The sequence below is a fragment of the Myxocyprinus asiaticus genome, chromosome 7 (genome assembly GCF_019703515.2).
Source record: "Myxocyprinus asiaticus isolate MX2 ecotype Aquarium Trade chromosome 7, UBuf_Myxa_2, whole genome shotgun sequence".
In the NCBI taxonomy this organism is placed as follows: domain Eukaryota; kingdom Metazoa; phylum Chordata; class Actinopteri; order Cypriniformes; family Catostomidae; genus Myxocyprinus; species Myxocyprinus asiaticus.
In genome coordinates this window covers 5,482,975-5,501,883 of record NC_059350.1, presented here as the reverse complement: position 1 = coordinate 5,501,883, position 18,909 = coordinate 5,482,975, and the positions used below count along the sequence as shown (strand labels likewise).

At 38.0% G+C, this 18,909-nt stretch overlaps 1 protein-coding gene across 5 annotated transcripts in view; it reads right to left on the bottom strand.

Annotated features, from left to right (window-relative positions):
• The window catches only part of LOC127444045 (kinesin-like protein KIF16B), a 47,230-nt gene that overhangs the window by 23,774 nt on the left and 4,547 nt on the right, over nucleotides 1-18,909 (bottom strand). For 3 of the 5 annotated variants that reach the window (XM_051703190.1, XM_051703193.1, XM_051703194.1), the window contains exons 3-20: nucleotides 18,786-18,899; nucleotides 16,495-16,611; nucleotides 16,157-16,254; nucleotides 15,764-15,873; nucleotides 15,469-15,611; nucleotides 15,057-15,225; nucleotides 12,088-12,219; nucleotides 11,820-11,995; nucleotides 9,785-9,850; nucleotides 9,625-9,684; nucleotides 9,161-9,280; nucleotides 8,963-9,014; nucleotides 8,662-8,799; nucleotides 5,604-5,686; nucleotides 5,047-5,135; nucleotides 2,044-2,076; nucleotides 1,664-1,717; nucleotides 1,051-1,252 (exon numbers count right to left, since the gene is read on the bottom strand). In XM_051703190.1, the coding sequence (XP_051559150.1) occupies nucleotides 1,051-1,252; nucleotides 1,664-1,717; nucleotides 2,044-2,076; nucleotides 5,047-5,135; nucleotides 5,604-5,686; nucleotides 8,662-8,799; nucleotides 8,963-9,014; nucleotides 9,161-9,280; nucleotides 9,625-9,684; nucleotides 9,785-9,850; nucleotides 11,820-11,995; nucleotides 12,088-12,219; nucleotides 15,057-15,225; nucleotides 15,469-15,611; nucleotides 15,764-15,873; nucleotides 16,157-16,254; nucleotides 16,495-16,611; nucleotides 18,786-18,899 (1,956 nt within the window). The remainder of the gene's footprint in view (nucleotides 1-1,050; nucleotides 1,253-1,663; nucleotides 1,718-2,043; nucleotides 2,077-5,046; nucleotides 5,136-5,603; nucleotides 5,687-8,661; nucleotides 8,800-8,962; nucleotides 9,015-9,160; nucleotides 9,281-9,624; nucleotides 9,685-9,784; nucleotides 9,851-11,819; nucleotides 11,996-12,087; nucleotides 12,220-15,056; nucleotides 15,226-15,468; nucleotides 15,612-15,763; nucleotides 15,874-16,156; nucleotides 16,255-16,494; nucleotides 16,612-18,785; nucleotides 18,900-18,909) is intronic. The other 2 variants (XM_051703191.1, XM_051703195.1) reach the window with 1 other exon arrangement.

The window sequence follows — 18,909 nt, the reverse complement described above, 5'->3', positions numbered from 1 at the left end:
ACTGGGAGGAGAGCTCTCTTGTTGAAGAGGAGTGGGAAGAGTTCTCTGTCATGACGATGACTGATGTCATTGTCGTAAAACACTTGGAGGAGAGCTCTGACGTCACGTTGGCCGACATCATTGCCGTAGAGGACAGGGAAGAGAGCTTTAGCATCGGATAGAACGCACTTTTGTCGAAGAAGAGTTGGAGGAGAGCTCTGACATGATGCTGATGTCATTGTGGAAGAGAATTCAACACCTGCACAGATCTCTGCCCACTGTCAGACCATCGAGCCACCACCTTTCCAGGAGCTACAGAAGTTGGCCTTATTGCACCAGGCATCTCGGACCCAGGACAATTCTGACAGTGGAAGTAACCAGTCACCTTCTGTGGAAAAATACCATCAAAAAGGTGGATGATGACTCAAGTAAATGGTCATCACTGTGACCAGGCTCAGAAACGCTGTGGGAACACTTGTGAGCAGCCCCATAATTCTCTTGGCCCTGACTTCCCTTGAAGCTATAAAGGGAAATTAGCTGTTCTAATGCATTGTGTGCAACAAAAAATTGTGTGCATTTAAAAAAGAAAATGCTGTATCCCATACGCAGCTGTGCAAAAAATTATTTTCATTGTTTTTGGCTTTAAATGAACTTTGAAAGGAAACAACCACCTGTTTGTGAAATTTAAAAGGGCGAATAAATGTACATGCACAAAAACTTCACCTTTTTGCACTTTATCATGCAGTAATACACTAATGTAATGACTGATGCATGTCGTCATGAAATCAGAGACCCTCCCTTCAAAATTCAAACACAAGTGGTCAAATTAGATGCATATTACGACCAGGTGTAAACAGTGATGTGTCTCGCTTGTCCACTTGAGATCGGATCGCCCAAAACGCATTTTAATATCAGGTGTAAACAGGGATACAGTTTTATCAGCAGGAAGATACCAGAACAATTCCAGAATTATATTGCATTATAGCAATGAAATATAAATTTGTATTTAATATTAATATTGTTAATAAAAGCAACAACCATAAAGATCAACTGCTTGATCAGCAGTCTGACCTGGAATCGCTCTTTCTCAGCAATCAAGTCTCTGAGGCGGCTTTCGATGTCCTGACTGCGTCTTCGCAGGCTCTCCTCCTGTCTGCGTATTCGCAGCTGCACCTGCTCAGACTCCTTTCTCTGAGACTCCACCTCCTGTTGCATGCGCTCAAGCTCAACCTTGTCGCTCTTCTGCTTCTCCTCCATCTCTTTGATCAGCCGCCTACATCAACAGAAAAACAAAGGGAAGGAAGGTGAATGGATAGGGTCAACAGTTAGGTCACATACCCATGAAACAAGACAAGACAAGACGAGAAGGAATTTGTTATTAAGTGGTGTAATGTAAAGTAGTTTACGTTCAAGTTTAGTTTAGTTGTTTACGGTTGCCGAGCAATGTCACAATTTGACGCATTAATACAAAATTCAACTAATGTGTGATCACAGGCATTACCGCAAGGTTAAAATACAAACTATTTTTTGTTACATTTCTGTTATGTTTGTCTTATAATTAGTTGTACCTTTTTTGAGCTTATTTATTGTTAAAGGAAGGGCTAGAAAATCTTATCAGTGTTTTATTGTAGTGTGTGCATGTATTAATGCTTGTTGAATTTGTGGTCTGATTCACATGACAAACCTTTTATTTTCAAGTTTTTCCAGTTCTTCTCTTTGTTGCCTCTCAAACTCCAGTCTGAAACACACAAGACTCAATCAGCTTCCACCCTTAAAACACACAAACACACACACACCCACCACATCAAACTCACAGCATTGCACAGGGCGATGGCCTGCACTGTTGGGCACTGCATGCATTGCAAATATAAGCACATGCAGCAGAATACACATCTTATAACAAACAAGCAGTCAAATGTAAACACATCAAACTAAAGTGTCATGATGATGAAACGCAAGGGGACAAATAACATTTCACTAGCATGAAATGGAAAGACCGAACCCACAAAAATAGACGAAAAAAATAAAAAACGACAGTTAACACTAGTTGTGCGTTTGTTCTACCTGAGAAAGATGGGTCCCTTTTCAGTGAAGAGACTGTTATAAAAGAGTGCAGAGAGAGCAGACATTACCAGAGATCCAGACTCTTTAGTTTGAACTCGTTTTATTCTAAGGATGACTCAAATGTTAGCTTGTTAATATGACCATTACATAAAATAATTCAAACAATCAGAGTTGCATCCACTCCTACAGAAGTAAGGCCTTCACGTAAAATTGTTTACACATCACTTTGAGGAGGTTCTTGTCTGGGAAGCATTTGCCGTTCAATGCTGACATGCTGTAGGTGAATATAACATGTCGAGCTCCTGTTTCACCCAAAACTCTAATTAATTAAATAAATTATATTTTGCTCAAAGGGAAAGTTTGTGCCTTTAGTGACACCAAATGGAATTGTAAAAAACAAAAACTTTTCTTCTTTTCAAAACCTTTGTGAAATGTGACCTAGACATGTTTTCATGAGATTCACTGTGCAAGTTATTGCCAGGGATTGTGATCAACATGTCAACATGGTTACGGGCCAATCAGTGAGTTTCAACATGCGTCTGCTCAGAACCTCATCAACAAAACCATCCTAAAACTCAATCCAGTTTTAACTTGATTCAATATGCCTATATGATTTTGTCAGACATGTAACAGGTTAACGAACAGACATTGTCACACATTTAATATGCATCTAAAGCCTGAGAAATGTGGCATATAAAAATAAAAACTACCTTCAGATATGCAATATGTGTCTTTACTGCATAAATGATTTTGAATAGTTTTGTTTACAATTGAATATTTACATTTTTTTTTTAACAGTCTTGGCCAATTTGAACATTCCTTTAATATATGTCATCCACTGTGCAAAAACTGTAATTCCGATCAGTTAGAAAACACATGGCACACTAAGTCAGAACAGTCTGAAGGTCTGTGCCAAGTTTGGTGGATGTAGCTTGAAAGCTCTAAACAAAGTATGTAGAATAACAGTTTGTTGGCTTTGTCAAGCCAGCAGAAATATTTTACTTATTCAATATTCAAATTTAATAACAGCCTGTTTTGATTGAACAAGTTATTTACTGCATTCAAAACAAATACAAAGACATATTTTAGAAGTATTACATTATTTACATTTGCTTTTACAAGCAGTATACAATGTCGTGGTGGAGACGGGGTCTGGTTCACCCCCCCTAGATCTTTCATGGTGGTATAAGACCCCGTTTCCACCTGGTATTAAGATGCGTTTTGGGTGATCCGATCACATGTGGTCAGCCCTAAATACATGTCTAAACAGGGTCGAAATCGTTTAGTGATCGGATCACAAAAACCACATACGAATGTAGTCAAAAATGCATGTGACCACATCACATGAGGAGTAAACGCTAATCCATACTGTATGCGTCCTGGCAGCAGAGAAGTGCCATCCCTCACCTGTCAATCAACCGCTGCGCTAAAACAAGAGTTTAAAGTTTGCCTATTACAAGCAGCTTTAAAAGGAAATAACCATCTGATCTGAAAAATTAAAAAAAAGTGGATACATACAAAATCATGAGAACTTCACAGATCTTCTTTGGTGTGTCTGATATCAACACAGATGATAAGCACAAACACCAAGCTCCTTTAATACTGGTAATCCACTAAATAACACATAATTACGTTCGAAATGTTGCGTGCTTAAATTAAATTCAACTACATCTGGGAGAAACAGTGTGCCATTTTTTCGCCCTTTCTTTGTCTTTACTTACTTTGTTGCACTTTATTATCATGCAGTAACACAATGACATAGTGATTGATGTATGTCGTCATGAAACAGAGACCCTCCCCTCCAAATCCGAACACAAGTGGTCACAGGAGACGCATTTAAGTGAGCAGGCGTAAACAGCAATGTGTTTCACCTGACCACGTGTGATCGATTCACCCAAGACGCATCGAAATACCAGGTGGAAACAGGGCCTTAGATCATCGTTTGATCGTAACTTTAATGTTTGTGATCAAAGAATGTGCGATTCCCTTGTGAAAAGTCCAAATATAACAACAGCAGCTGCGGAGCAAATAACTATGACATCGATCACGTGAAAAATCTGATTTGTTTTGCCCTGATCCACCGATCCTGATGGAAAGCCCAAATCCCCAATAATCTATTGGAAATGGGTGTGGTTTAACTCAACAAACAGCACTTTTTGGTCATTTTTAGCCCATTGAAAGCAGTTCTTTTCTGGGGAGTCAATAGAACAGTATGTTTGTCAGTACAGTAACTTCATCTATAGTGAGACTTTGTTGCCGATTCTTAAAATATGGTAGACTCCATGTATGAATATACCACATTTCATGATGATCAGCCCATTCACAACTGAAAGCATTGGCAGCTGTAATTTGATGGCTGTTGATGGCCATTTTTGTTGATTTGCTCAACCAAAAGTTTGCAGAGTTATTAGTTAATTTTTTTTAGCTTTGGAGCACACTTTGGGCGAAATTTGACAAAATTTGGTGTGCTTCCTGAGAATATCCTGGTGTCTTTGTGCACCAAATTTCATTGGACTTTGCATTCAGAAGATTTAGGTCAAAGAGGAGTACACCCAAAAATTTACTATCTGAAGTTAACGAAAGGGTTGAGCGATTTTGGATGCTAATTTAAATACTATGCGCCAAAGAGGGCTTCCGAGCTGTTGCATGAGCAAATTCATCTCATACTTTATCCCACATTTACATTGGTCGATAATGTTTTGGTCACCAATATGTCATGCATCCCTATTGTTTAAGTTTGGTAGGAGAGGATCACTGGTGACTTGGCAAGCGCGGTTTAAAGTCAGGATGGGGGTTTGTGAGTATTCTGCGAGCGGTTTTAATGCACGGGCATCAGCAGTACCAGCAATGGCATCGGAGGGCATGAAGAGAGAAGAAGATGGAGAGAGGAGAGAAGAGGAGACTCCTGGGAAGGCAGAGAGGGAGGACTGAGGAAGAGGTGTGGGGAGGAAGATATCACTTACACTGTTGCACACACTTCATCACACACACATAGTGACTTACCCAGGGTTATACAGCATGACTGTGGAGAGGTTTTCACAGGAATTGGACAGATCAGACATGGATAAACTCAAGCTGGTCAGAAGGCCACTCTGGAGAACAGAAGCAGTCACATGGAATAATTCATCCAAAAATGAAAAATCTGTCATAATTTACTCATTTATGTAATTCCAAACCCATTTACTGATATTACTGCATGGAACACAAAGATACATTTTTTTTTTTTTTTAAGAATCTTCATGCAGCTCTTTTTCAAGCAATGAGAGTTCATAGTGATCATGACTGTTATGCTTCAAAAAGGAGAAAAAAATAATCATTGTAAAAATGGCCTCTGCACATGTCCTAAGAGCTAGTGTTCTTTTTGGAGCTTCAGAAACATGGTCACTATGAAATGTCATATGTAAAATCTGTGAAGATTCTTCAAAAAATTCCCTTTTGTGTTCCTAGAGAGAAAAAAAAAAACAGCATATGCATTTGATACAACAAAAAGGTGACTGACAAATTGGCAAAAACACAGATCATCACAGCAGATTCAAGATATGTGCATCAATATCTCTTACTTTTCTCTTCTCTCTTAATTTAGCCGCCTCTTTAGGATGATTAAATCGGAACATATTGGTCCTGCCAAGGAGAATGACAGCACCTGAGATAAACAGAAAACCAATGGTTAAACAGACATGCAGACAGATCGAAAGATAGAGCGATAGATAGAGCAATGGATAGAACCATAGATGGATAAAATGACAGAACAATGGATAGATTGGATGGAACGATGGATTGAAAGACAAAATTATGGATAGAAAGACAGATAGACCGACAGAACGACATATGGACAAAACAACAGATCGATAGACAGAATGATAGACAGACAGAAAGACAGACAGAACGATAGATAGAGAGAGAGAGATAGATAGAGCCATGGATAGAACCATAAATGGATAAAACGACAATATGATGCATAGATTGGATAGAACGATGGATAGATGATAGATGGATAGATAGAATGATAGACAGTCATACAGATAAATAGATAGAGAGCCATGGATAGAACCATAGATGGATAAAACGCCAATACAATGGATAGATTGGATAGAACGATAGAAAGATGGATAGATAAAATGACAGACAGACAGATAGAACCATAGATGATAAAATTATAGAACGATGGATAGATGAATAGAGCGATGGATAGCTAGAACGATGGAATGATGGATAGATAGAATGACAGAAAGATGTATAGATAAAATGATAGAACGATGGATGGAATGATAGATGGATAAAATGATAGAACAATGGATTGCACAATATAACGATTAATGGAGAGATGGATAGAACAATGGATTGAACGATATAACGATGGATGGATGAATGGATAGAACGACAGACAGATAGATCTAAGGTTAGATAGAACAATAGATACAGAAAGACAGATAGAACAATAGAAAGAACGATGGATAGAACCATAGATGGATAAAACGATAGAACAATAGATGGACAGAACGATAAATGGATAGAATGATAGAACGATAGATACAGACAGACAGAATGGTGGATAGAACCATAGATGGATAGAACGATGGATAGAACGATGGATGGATTGAATGAAAGAACAATGGATAGATGGACAGAATGATAGATGGATGGATGAATGGATAGTACCATAGATCCATAGATGGATAGAATGATGGATGGATGGGTGGATAGAATGATGGATAGAACAACAGACAGAACGATAGATAGATAGACAGACAGACAGACAGACAGATCAAAGGTTAGACAGAACGATAGATACAGACAGACAGACAGAACAATAGAAAGAACGATGGATAGAACCATAGATGGATAAAACGATAGAACAATAGATGGATAGATGGACAGAACGATAGATGGATTGAAAGATATAACGATGGATGGATGAATGGATAGAACGACAGACAGACAGATCGAAGGTTAGATAGAATGATAGATACAGACAGACAGATAGAACAATAGAAAGAACGATGGATAGAACCATAGATGGATAAAACGATAGAACAATAGATGGATAGATGGACAGAACGATAGATGGATTGAAAGATATAACGATGGATGGATGAATGGATAGAACGACAGACAGACAGATCGAAGGTTAGATAGAATGATAGATAGATACAGACAGACAGATAGAACAATAGAAAGAACGATGGATAGAACCATAGATGGATAAAACGATAGAACAATAGATGGATAGAACAACAGAACAATAGATGGATAGAACGATGGGAAGAATGATAGAACAATAGATGGATAGAATGATAGAACAATGGATAGATGGATAGAACGATGGATGAATGGATAGTACCACAGAACCATAGATGGATAGAATGATGAATGAATGGGTGGATAGAACGACAGACAGACAGATAGATAGATCAAAGAAGGTTAGATAGAACGATAGATAGATACAGACAGACAGAAAGAACAATAGAAAGAACGATGGATAGAACCATAGATGGATAAAACGATAGAACAATAGATGAATAGATGGACAGAATGATAGATGGATAGAACAATGGATGGATAGATAGATGGATAGAACAATAGATGGATAGAATGATGGATGAATGGATAGTACCACAGAACCATAGATGGATAGAATGATGAATGAATGGATAGTACCATAAAACCATAGATGGATAGAATGACGGATGGATGGGTGGATAGAACGACAGACAGACAGATAGATCAAAGAAGGTTAGATAGAACGATAGATAGATACAGACAGACAGAAAGAACAATAGAAAGAACGATGGATAGAACCATAGATGGATAAAACGATAGAACAATAGATGGATAGATGGACAGAATGATAGATGGATAGAACAATGGATGGATAGATAGATGGATAGAACAATAGAAAAATGGATAGATGGATAGAACGATAGATGGACAGAATGATATGGATAGAATGATGGATAAACAATAGAACAATAGATGGATAGAACGATAGGAAAAATGGATAGATGGATAGAACGATAGATGGACAGAATGATATGGATCGAATGATGGATGAATGGATAGTACCATAGAACCATAGATGGATAGAATGATGGATGGATGGATGGGTGGATAGATAGATGGATAGAATAATAGAACAATAGATGGATAGAACAATGGATAGAACGACAGAAAAATAGATGGATAGAACAATGGATAGATGGATAGAACGATAGATGGACAGAATGATGGATGAATGGATACTACCATAGAACCATAGATGGATAGAATGATGGATGCATGCTTGGATAGAACGATGGATAAAACGACAGACAGACAGACAGACAGAACGATTGATAGATAGATAGTTTATGTTTGAATTTTTGACAGTTAGGGTTTGAATAGTAGTCCATTTGAACATTCTGTCAATGTTAGTCTATGGAATTGTTCCGATTTTTGATCATCCGTTGTATGAAAACCGTAACTTCGATCAGTTAGAAAAAAGTCATAGTTCAAGTATGAAGATTTTGTCAAGCCAACATAATGGGAATAAACATCAATTTAGCATAAAACGTCATTTATTTTACATGTTTAAAACATATTTGTAAGATTACAGTAATTGAGAGAGGTATATGTTTATACCTTGATTGAGCTGGCAGGGCTCTGTGATTTGTACTCCATTGACTGAACACTGCGCGTCATTCAGAGGAATTAGAGTGACCGTTCCATTCTGATTCTCTATCTGACAGTGCTCACTCTCCAGACCCAGACCATGAAGAACTATTCAGACAGACAGAGAGAGAGAAAGACCATTTACACATGCTTTATGACTGCTGTTACTGTTTCTGACAAATACAGCATATTATAAAATGCAAATGAATGTGAGTGGACTGAACAGCTAAAACTGATAAAATTAGACCAGTAATGAAAGTAGTATACTCACTGATGTCCTGTTCATTAGTGGCATCTTCCCGACCAACATATGTCCTACCCTCCTGTAAAAACACACACACACAAACACATTGCCTTTATTCATCACGCATCTGAAAACGATACTGAACACAGACTGGTGCTTTGATTACATTTTAATTTAATCATTAATAATCTCTTAGGTTATCTTTGCCTGATGTATTTTTAGTACCTTTAAATGATAGAGAATGATGCCAGTGCTGAGCAGATCATCATCAATGCCAATGAGATGAGGAAGCTCTGAGTCCAAGATCACTCCGATTCCTTCCTTCCTCAGAGCCAGAGTGTCCTCCTGTACAACAAAAAAAAAACAAACATACACACACACACACACACACACACACACACACACACACACACACACACACACACACACTTTAGGTTTTACAGTCAGGATCCAAAATGAACACTTGTCAAGTGCCAAATGCAAATAAAAATCGATTCATTTGGCTGTTAACTTTATTAACAACACAATAGATAGTTCAAATCGAATTTAAGATTGGTAATCTGACCCTTGCTAATGTAAGGTATTTCCGTAATACAAAATCAACATATACAAACATATACAAAGTTCATTATACAAAGAACAACGGCCCTTCCACTGCTAGTGAAAACTGTATAGTCACTTTGACAAACCTTCAGGATGTTCTGAGTTTCATTCCATTTGTTCGTCCATTCCTTGGTTAGCTCTAAAACCTGCCAGAGAGAAACACACACATTTCATACACTGCCAAAGACGGTATGACACAGAGGACAGTGTATCTGCTGCAATGTGATAATGAAGGGCGTAGGTTACCCTGGCTTCATTTTGATGCAGTTCCTCCTCCATACTTAATGCTGTGGGAGAATCAAGCAGTGCTATCTGAAAAAGACAAATAATAGTAAATATATTAAAATAAAGCAATAAGCCAAGCGAGGACATTTATTTTTTGTGATTTTAGGCTTTTAAGGATTGATCTTAAAGGCCTAAAATAAATAACCTTATTAATAGTTATTATCAGAATAATAAATTCTTCTGCCAAGTAATAAATTATATTAGCCAAACTGTTGCCAATCGATGTAGCAAACCTGGTGCAATAACACAGAAAGTGTGTCACAGGTGTGCATTTATCTGCTTTTTACCATGGCTGTTTAATAATAATTTTGTAACCCTTTAAGCTCTGAGGGTGTTTTTTAAAAAAAAAATTTTATCCCCTTTTCTCCAAAACTGGAATGCCCAATTCCCACTACTTAGTAGGTCCTCGTGGTGGCACAGTTACTCACCTCAATCCAGGTGGCGGAGGACAAGTCTCAGTTGCCTCCGCTTCTGAGACCGTCAATCCGCACATCTTATCACGTGGCTCATTGTGCATGACACTGCGGAGACTCGCAGCATGTGGAGGCTCATGCTACCCTCTGCGATCCACGCACAACTTACCGCACGCCCCATTGAGAGCGAGAACCACTAATCACGACCACGAGGAGGTTACCCCATGTGACTCTACCCTCCCTAGCAACCAGGCCAATTTGGTTGCTTAGGAGACCTGGCTGGAGTCACTCAGCACACCCTGGATTTGAACTCGCGACTCCAGGGGTGATAGTCAGCGTCAATACTCGCTGAGCTACCCAGGCCCCTGCTCTGAGGGTGTTTTTAAAGATTTCCTGTTTCAGTGGCATACCCAGAATTAAAGGTTTATAACTCTACAAATAAACAAACAAATTCAAATTTAAATATTTTTAAATGATATAGATTATGATAAATTCTGAGACTCTCAGCCTAAGAAACTGCTGAAAAAAATCACACAAAAAAACAAGCCAAAAATTTAAGATTTTTCTTATTTTTCTGATTTGACATTATATATCTCTGGGTGTAAATAAGGTGGCTCTGAAAAACTGCTTTTGTTTTATTTCCAATCATGTCAACTGTAACTGAGAAAGATTTTGTGTTGATACGACAAAACAATCAAAAGTTAAAGCATTTCAAAGATAATTTATCCTAGCGTACAAAAACGTCTTAAAGTGTCCAAAAGCCTCTCCAAACAAATAAAACATAATTGTACATAAGAACTAATTACACATGCAAACACAACAATGACTAAAGGTTTGCAAAGCTTGCAAATATGATTTTAGTAATGAGATTTCGCAGAATGACTTTCCTTCTGTGCCATTTGAGTCATCATTGAGTTTGTGTAATGTACTTGGCGCCATCTCCTGGTGGCCATATGTAACACTGTGCTTCGTGTGGATTATCTAATGATCTCTGCATCCGATTACCTTGCATGTGAGCTTGTCTGAAAGATAATCGCCTCTAAGTAATGGCATGTGATATTTTGTTCCGTTTATTTTTCCTGAAGTTATAAGTGAAAATGTGGCATATACGAAACATCAACATAAATGTCAAAGACATACTTGGATATTACTCACTATATTTTTGTCTGTGAGTAAAACATAGGCTGGTTGTATTCTACTCTTTGAGAGCTTTCCAACAACATATGACACATCGCTATTTGATTAATTTTATGTTTTTATTACAATAATATATACAGTGCAAATTTGTTCATGAATTATCAAAACGGAACACTTCTGATTTGTCTTCAAATTTCAAAGCACCTGTTCAGCTGCCTACATGCATTGTAAAGTAGAGCTTCTAAGATTTCAAACTATACCTATTTTGTGTTGGTCAAGACAGTAATCAATATTTTGACCTTTTTTTTTTTTTTGGCGGGCCCATCCGTGCTTAAGGGATTAAACCCAACCCAGTTTATGAGGTAATTACAATACAATTACATTTAATATAATGAGGCAAGTTGAAATGTTTTGTTCTTCTTAACCTTTTATGGTAAATAACAGACCTGATTTCCCTGTGCGAGCAGAGCTTTGAGTCGAGCAATCTCCGCGCGGAGTTCTCGGATAAGTCTGACGTTGGACTCTTCGTTAATTGTAGGTTTGTTGATTATGTTTTTGGCACGGTTAGCATAGCGTAATGTGCTCAGTGTCTCGCCATAGTTCACATCCGCAGGTGATATAGCTGAAAAACAAAAACACAAATAAATCAATGCACAGAACATTCAACAAGCCAAATCAAGCTGCCGTGAAGAGGGTGTGTGATTGTTCACCCACTTGCGATCATGATGGTTTTGGAGTTTCCTCCCAGACTGTCCTTCAGTAGCCAAGTGAGCACTGAGTCTCTGTACGGAACAAACACCTGCTTCTTCTTCAAATGACTGTTTCCTCCTTCTTGAGTCAGATCAGCTACAAACACAGAAAGAGTCATCATCACAATATCTGTTAAGAGAGACAAATTCAAATGTGTTGAAGAAAGTTCTGGCATATGTACCTTAAAGAAAGCAGGAAAATAGAGCACAACAGTCAGAAGTAAAATCCCATTCATGTTCTCCATAAAAAAATCGATTTTTAGCCACTTCAAATAAACCTTTCAAGACAGACTATGGCAGTAGAGATGATAACTAAGGTGGTGAAAAAAGCTGATAACTGATTAATTAGCCACTAGTTTCTAAAAAACTATATATTGAATGTGTTGAAAAAACATTGTTAGTATTTCCTTGCTGGGACAGGCACAGACATGGAGGCAACAAGAATCGAAAATGAATGAAATCCCAGATGCAGTTAATTGTTCAACCAAAATCCCAATAATGCTGACTTATGCACCACAAGATTTGGTGCATATTGTGGGACTTTTATCTTTAATCAATTCTGAAATACACCAGGGACTTTTATTTTGAAAAGTCAATTAATCAAACGATTAAACAATGGACTTGCACTGAACCTCATGACGTACTTCTGCTTTGAAATAGTGCGGCCTGCTAGTTTCCGGTTTAATGTGTTTATGTGCGCCGTAGTTGCCTAGTTCCAGAAACCCCACTTAAAATGAGTGTTCGAAAGAGGATTTTAGGGTATAGATCTTTTCAGAGATAGGAGAAAAAATATTTGGAATATTACCGTTTACAGCTTCTTAAAAATTCAGTGGACGAACAGTTTACAGAGCTTTAATTCAGCCCGAACTGATCTGAGAAAGCAATGGCTGGTATACACTGATCAGCCACTACATTAAAACCACTGACAGGTGAAGTGAATAACATTTATTATTTCGTTACAATGGCACCTGTCAAGGGGTGTGATATATTAGGCAGCAAGTGAACAGTCAGTTCTTGAATTTCATGTGTTGGAAGCAGGAAAATGGGCAAGTGTAAGGATCGGAGCGACTTTGACAAGGGCCAAATTGTGAGAGCATCTCCAGAACGGTAGGTCTTGTGGGGTGTTCCCGGTATGCAGTGGTTAGTACCTTCCAAAAGTGGTCCAAGGAAGGACAACTGGTGAATCGGCGAAAGGGTCATGGGCTCCCAAGGCTCACTGATGCGCGTGGGGAGCGAAGACTAGCCCGTCTGGTCTGATCCCATAGAAGAGCTACTGTAGCACAAATTGCTGAAAAACTTAACTCTGGCCATGATAGAAAGGTGTTAGAACACACAGTGCATCGCAGAGTGCCCATGCTGACCCCTGTCCACAGCCGAAAGCGCCTACAATGGGCACGTGAGCATCAGAACTGGACCATGGAGCAATGGAAGAAGGTGGCCTGGTCTGATGAATCACGTTTTCTTTTAGATCATGTGGACAGCTGGGTGCGTGTGCGTCGTTTACCTGGGGAAGAGATGGCAGCAGGATGCACCATGGGAAGAAGGCAGGCTGGCAGAGGCAGTGTGATGCTCTGGACAATGTTCTGCTGGGCAGTCTTGGGTCCTGGCATTCATGTGGATGTTACTTTGACACGTACCACCTACCTAAAAATTGTTGCAGACCACAAACACCTCTTCATGGCAACAGTATTCCCTGATGGCAGTGGCCTTTTTCAGCAGGATAATGCACCCTGTCATACTGCAAAAATTGTTCAGGAATGGTTTGAGGAACATGACAAAGAGTTCAAGGTGTTGACTTGGCTTCCAAATTCCCCAGATCTCAATCCGATTGAGCATCTATGGGATGTGCTAGACCAACAAGTCCGATCCATGGAGGCCCCACCTCCCAACTTACAGGACTTAAAGGATCTGCTGCTAACGTCTTGGTGCCAGATACCACAGGACACCTTTGAAGGTCTTGTGGAGTCCATGCCTCGACGGGTCAGAGCTGTTTTGGCGGCACAAAGGGGACCTACACGATATTACCCATAATCCTAGTGAGAATTCCACCAATCAGAAGTCACTGTAACTGTGCAAACAGGAAGTACAGCAAAAGAAAGAAAGAAAAAAAAAAGAGCATTTCAACACTTAATTTTTTAAAATATAATTATACATACTTGAATATCTTATAATAAACCTCAAATATATTGTTTTTATACTTAAATTACTGACTAAGTCAATAGTTGTTTCTGATTTAATACGTCATTCGCATTGATTCATAGGATATGAAAAACACAATCTTATTTTCAAATACTTTTTTGCTTCAAATCAAATGTAATGTGGTTTATCTCAGAGTTGGGTTAAGGTGTGGTCCATGAGCGAAATACAGTCATCTCAATGGGAATTCGTGCAATCAAGAATTGCGTGCAATGGACTTCCAGAGGCAAATAATTTCCCCGTGCTCATTTCGAATGGAGTTCAAGTTTGGTGAACTCTGACAAGTGAATTCGCAGCGTTGACCAGTAGTAAGTTGCTTGGTTTGGCAGTGACCTCTGTGTGGGCGGCGCTTCATAGACAGCTGCACTGAATATTCACAATGCACAAGGATATCACTTTAGTGGCAAATTTCTTTTTGCTTCACTCTTCCAGAGTTTAAAGTGCAGAATAAAAAAAAAAGGCTGTTTAGCTATGAGCTTTTTGCTGGTTTCACATGTGCTTCACATCCGGCCATGCCTTTTTTGCCCACGGAATATTGCCGTGCAAAGGTGACGGCCGTGCAAATGCGCGCCTTTAGGGTTAGGTTTTTTTATTTATTTTTTTATTGTATTTCTAATGGAGAAAATGAATGAAAAAAGAAAGGCTGCTTAAAAAAATGGACAGCAACTGTTGTGCTTCATTGTACAGTATACAAATTCAGCTTCAATGCTGTTTTATGCTACGTACAGTTCTTCTCACCTAAGGCTGAGATGACATTGCCCAGAGTGACAAGTGATTTGTTGATGTTGCCTCCCTCTTTGAGACGCACACCAGTGGCTCCTGTAGCGTCAGCCCTCTCACTTCCTGCCAGATCCACCAGGTGAATCTTACTTACCGTCTCACTCGGCATCTCTGCGTCAAACTTTGCCTGAGGAGAAAAGACTTAATGCATCATATTTTTAGTGTATATGAAGGTACAATTACCTGTGTAGTGCGTTGCACATGTACATTTAGTTCTATAGCAGACACTTTAATCCAAAGTGACTTATAAATGAGAAAAATCACAAGATATTCATTTTAAAGAAGTATACAGAAGCTAGAGCAGATGTTATAGGTGATACAGGTGAATATATCATTGTATTACAGGTTTTGTTTCATGCTGCACAATTACCTGTGTGAAGTTAATGGTGAAGATGGCATGCGAGCGGCTGCTGGCATCGTTCATGCCAGTGCTGGCCGTCGTGCGGTTGATGTTTCCCGCCTCCATCAGCTCCTCCACATCACTGTAGTTCTGCACTAGGTGTTTCGACAAGTCTGTAAAGAGTGAGGAACAATCTTTAAGAACTTACAGTAACTATGAACGCAGAAAACTTTAAATGCAATGTCAATGTGCTTTATAACATTTGGACGTTTATTAATGCATTGATCAATATAGACTTGGTTATGGTTTTGTGTCATGGTCTCACCTTCCACATAGGGTCCATCTTTTGGGTGCTCTCTGACTCTGAGGTTGTACGTCTTCGCCAGTTTTCTCCTTAACAAGTCACGCACTCGTTCATTGTAAATCTCCAAATAACTGCCATCAAAACCAAAAACCAAAAATAAGTGCGGGTTTTCAAAATGGATGCTGCAACTGTGCCTGACTTTAAAGATTTTTCAATGGAAAAATTTAATTAGCTGAAGGGTGTAATTTCTGCACCACTAGCGGCATCAAACAGAATCACAATCGATTTGTTTGAACGGTCAAATTTGTTTGGACATTGGCTAAACCAATGGGGCGGGACAATTACGCACATAACCTGTGAGCATTTTTCAACACATACAGCAGCCGAAGACCATCAGAACTGAACTCAACTCACCTCACTTCTGTACGGAAAGAAGCTTCATCTCTCCGAGTCATTCCTGAGATCCGGCTGAACAATCCTTCACAGATCCGTGGAATTAAACCAACATCACCCTAAAGTACAAAAAGTCACGATTCTGAGCCAATATTCAAATGTATAACTCCCTTCTAAGAGAGTTAACGAAATCACAGTGGGTTCCAAAAGTCCAAGACAACTAGTAAACATGCTTCTATTTCAATGTGGTCTCAGACTTTCGGATGCCACTATACGTCTGTAATAACAAAACAAGCGAAAGCTTTATTTTGGCAGGAGAAAACACTTCAGCTGCATTTATGAGATAGATCTTCTCTTACAGGGATGCCCATCATGGTGTGTGACTTCCCCGACCCGGTCTGGCCGTAAGCGAAGATGCAAGCGTTGTATCCTTCAAATGCAGCCTTCAAAACATCAGTGCCTAAATCCTTAAACACCTACAAACACACAATGTCACATACACACATCTGTGGCCACTTCATATTCTTTTAAAAGATTGTTTCTTTACTTTGAGTTTTTTTTTTTTTTTTCTCCAAATGTTCTTACTGTCTCAGAACTGAGCAAACCTTACTGAGCAACATAGGCTAAGTGGATTAATTACTAATCAGATCTGATTATTTTATTTTGCATAGTATTTTGAAAGGTTAGCCAAATTCCAATGAAAGATTTTTTAACAGGTCTTCATCATTGAATTGTGGTAGTTTTCAAATGCCTTTTATTTTCAGATTTTATTGTTTTAGCCTTATCCCAGACACAGACTTTCAATATTAAAGAGTGAAATTAACAAACCATTTTAATATTTACTGTGTGAAAATGATTTCTAAGATAAATACATTATTGACTGTCCCACTGTTTTGGTTTCATTTCCACCACACAATTTTGTTTCTTATAACGTCTTTTCAAAAATTAGTGTACACTGTAAAGAAACCAAAAAAAAAACCACAATTGCTGTGGTTGCCATAAATTACCCTTAAAAAATACGGTGACTGTGTTTCAGGCTTTATAGGATGTAATTTTGATGCCTGTATTGTGTATTTTATGGTTCCCTACCATTTATATTATTAAATGATATAATTTTGATATACTAACCTTCTGGAACTATATTAGTTTGCTTTTCAAATGTTTACAAAATGCCACATGATCATTTAAAGTTCATCAAGAGTGACCTTTCTGAAGCAATAATTAATACACATTTTAAGTAAGAAAAAAACAAGAAACATAACTATTCCCATAAAATATAATGAAATGTGATGGGTCACGCAGGGACTTCTGGAAACATCTGATTATTGTTTTTCATCATAATTTTAACAAAAGTTTCCCGTAAAAAGTACATGTATTCTCGTTAAACATAATATACAATTTTACCGTTAAATCACACTTTTTACATCTAAATTATTGTTCTTTTTTTACAATATTGCACCATAAAATTGCATGTTTTGTCTATAAAAAATATTATACTTTTTTATTGTTTATGTTAATGTACTACCCATTGACCAATAAAGATTTTTTTTTTTACTGTAGCATTTTTACATTGTATTACCGTTAACATTATGGACATTTTTGTTAAACATTCAACTCTAAAGAGCATGCTTGAGGTAAAAATATGACACTAGTGATGTGAGTAAAATTTCAGCTAAATTTCACTTGCAAGCAGAATATTTTAATTGGGCATCATTTTATGCTGAAATGTTGTAATTTTCAAGACTTTCAGAATTTTTATTTATAAAAATGACCTGAATCTCTTATGATGTATTTACATACACTGTTAGTACTGTTACACATTGTTAGTAGACAAAATGTTATGCTCCAAGTGTATTAAAAGTGCCCGAAGTTGAAGAAACACCCATTAATGAAAATGGTTGAATATCACTCTTGCTTGAGTTTATTTAGTGTACAACAGTGTAGAAAACATTCCTTGATTATTAAATGTGCACTCAGTTTCTTTTGTCTTTGTGTCATCTTGGACTGACACTGACACCTAGTGGCTTGGATGCAGCATCATATAAAATCAATAGTTTTCAGTTTCAGATGCCATTGTAGAAATGTAGTATTCACAGTCAGCCATGATTACTTTAATCAATGAGTGAAGTGTCAAATAACAGGACAGTTACTGAGATTTAGCAAGTAGTCTTCGGCTGGTCATGTGATTCAAACATGGCAGCCCCCATGTGTGGACCCTCTCCATGTAGAATAAAACCGCTTTTATAAGTTTACTGATATGACTGGAGTCTTCATTTTAATGTGAGTGGTCATGATTTCCTACATATATTCCAAAATTACAATTCATGTCTTTAGGAGTTAAACTTTTTTAATGAGGAAAAAATTACTGTGTGCACCTTTAAACTATATATTTTTACTGTGTTTTAGTACTTACATCATTTTTCATCTACTTAGCAACAATGACAGTTTGACTGAAATGATGGTTCCTCTGATCAAGATATATACTAAATATCATCAAAAGGATGAAAATTACGTAGATTTTTCTAGCAATATCACCCAGCCCTAGCTCTAATTTCGTACAACTAATTAACAATTAATGACTGTACATGACATTGGTTATACAATCTTGTGATCACAGCAGCCATTCGGAGCCGTTTATATATCCACTGACCTTCTCCTGCGACACAAAGCTGCCATTTTTACAGTCCGATGAGTCATAAGAGAAATCGTACGTGAAAGTCTTTGTTCTCTCTCTCACCGAGTCTCCAGTCACTCCGTCTGGTATCTGATGCAAA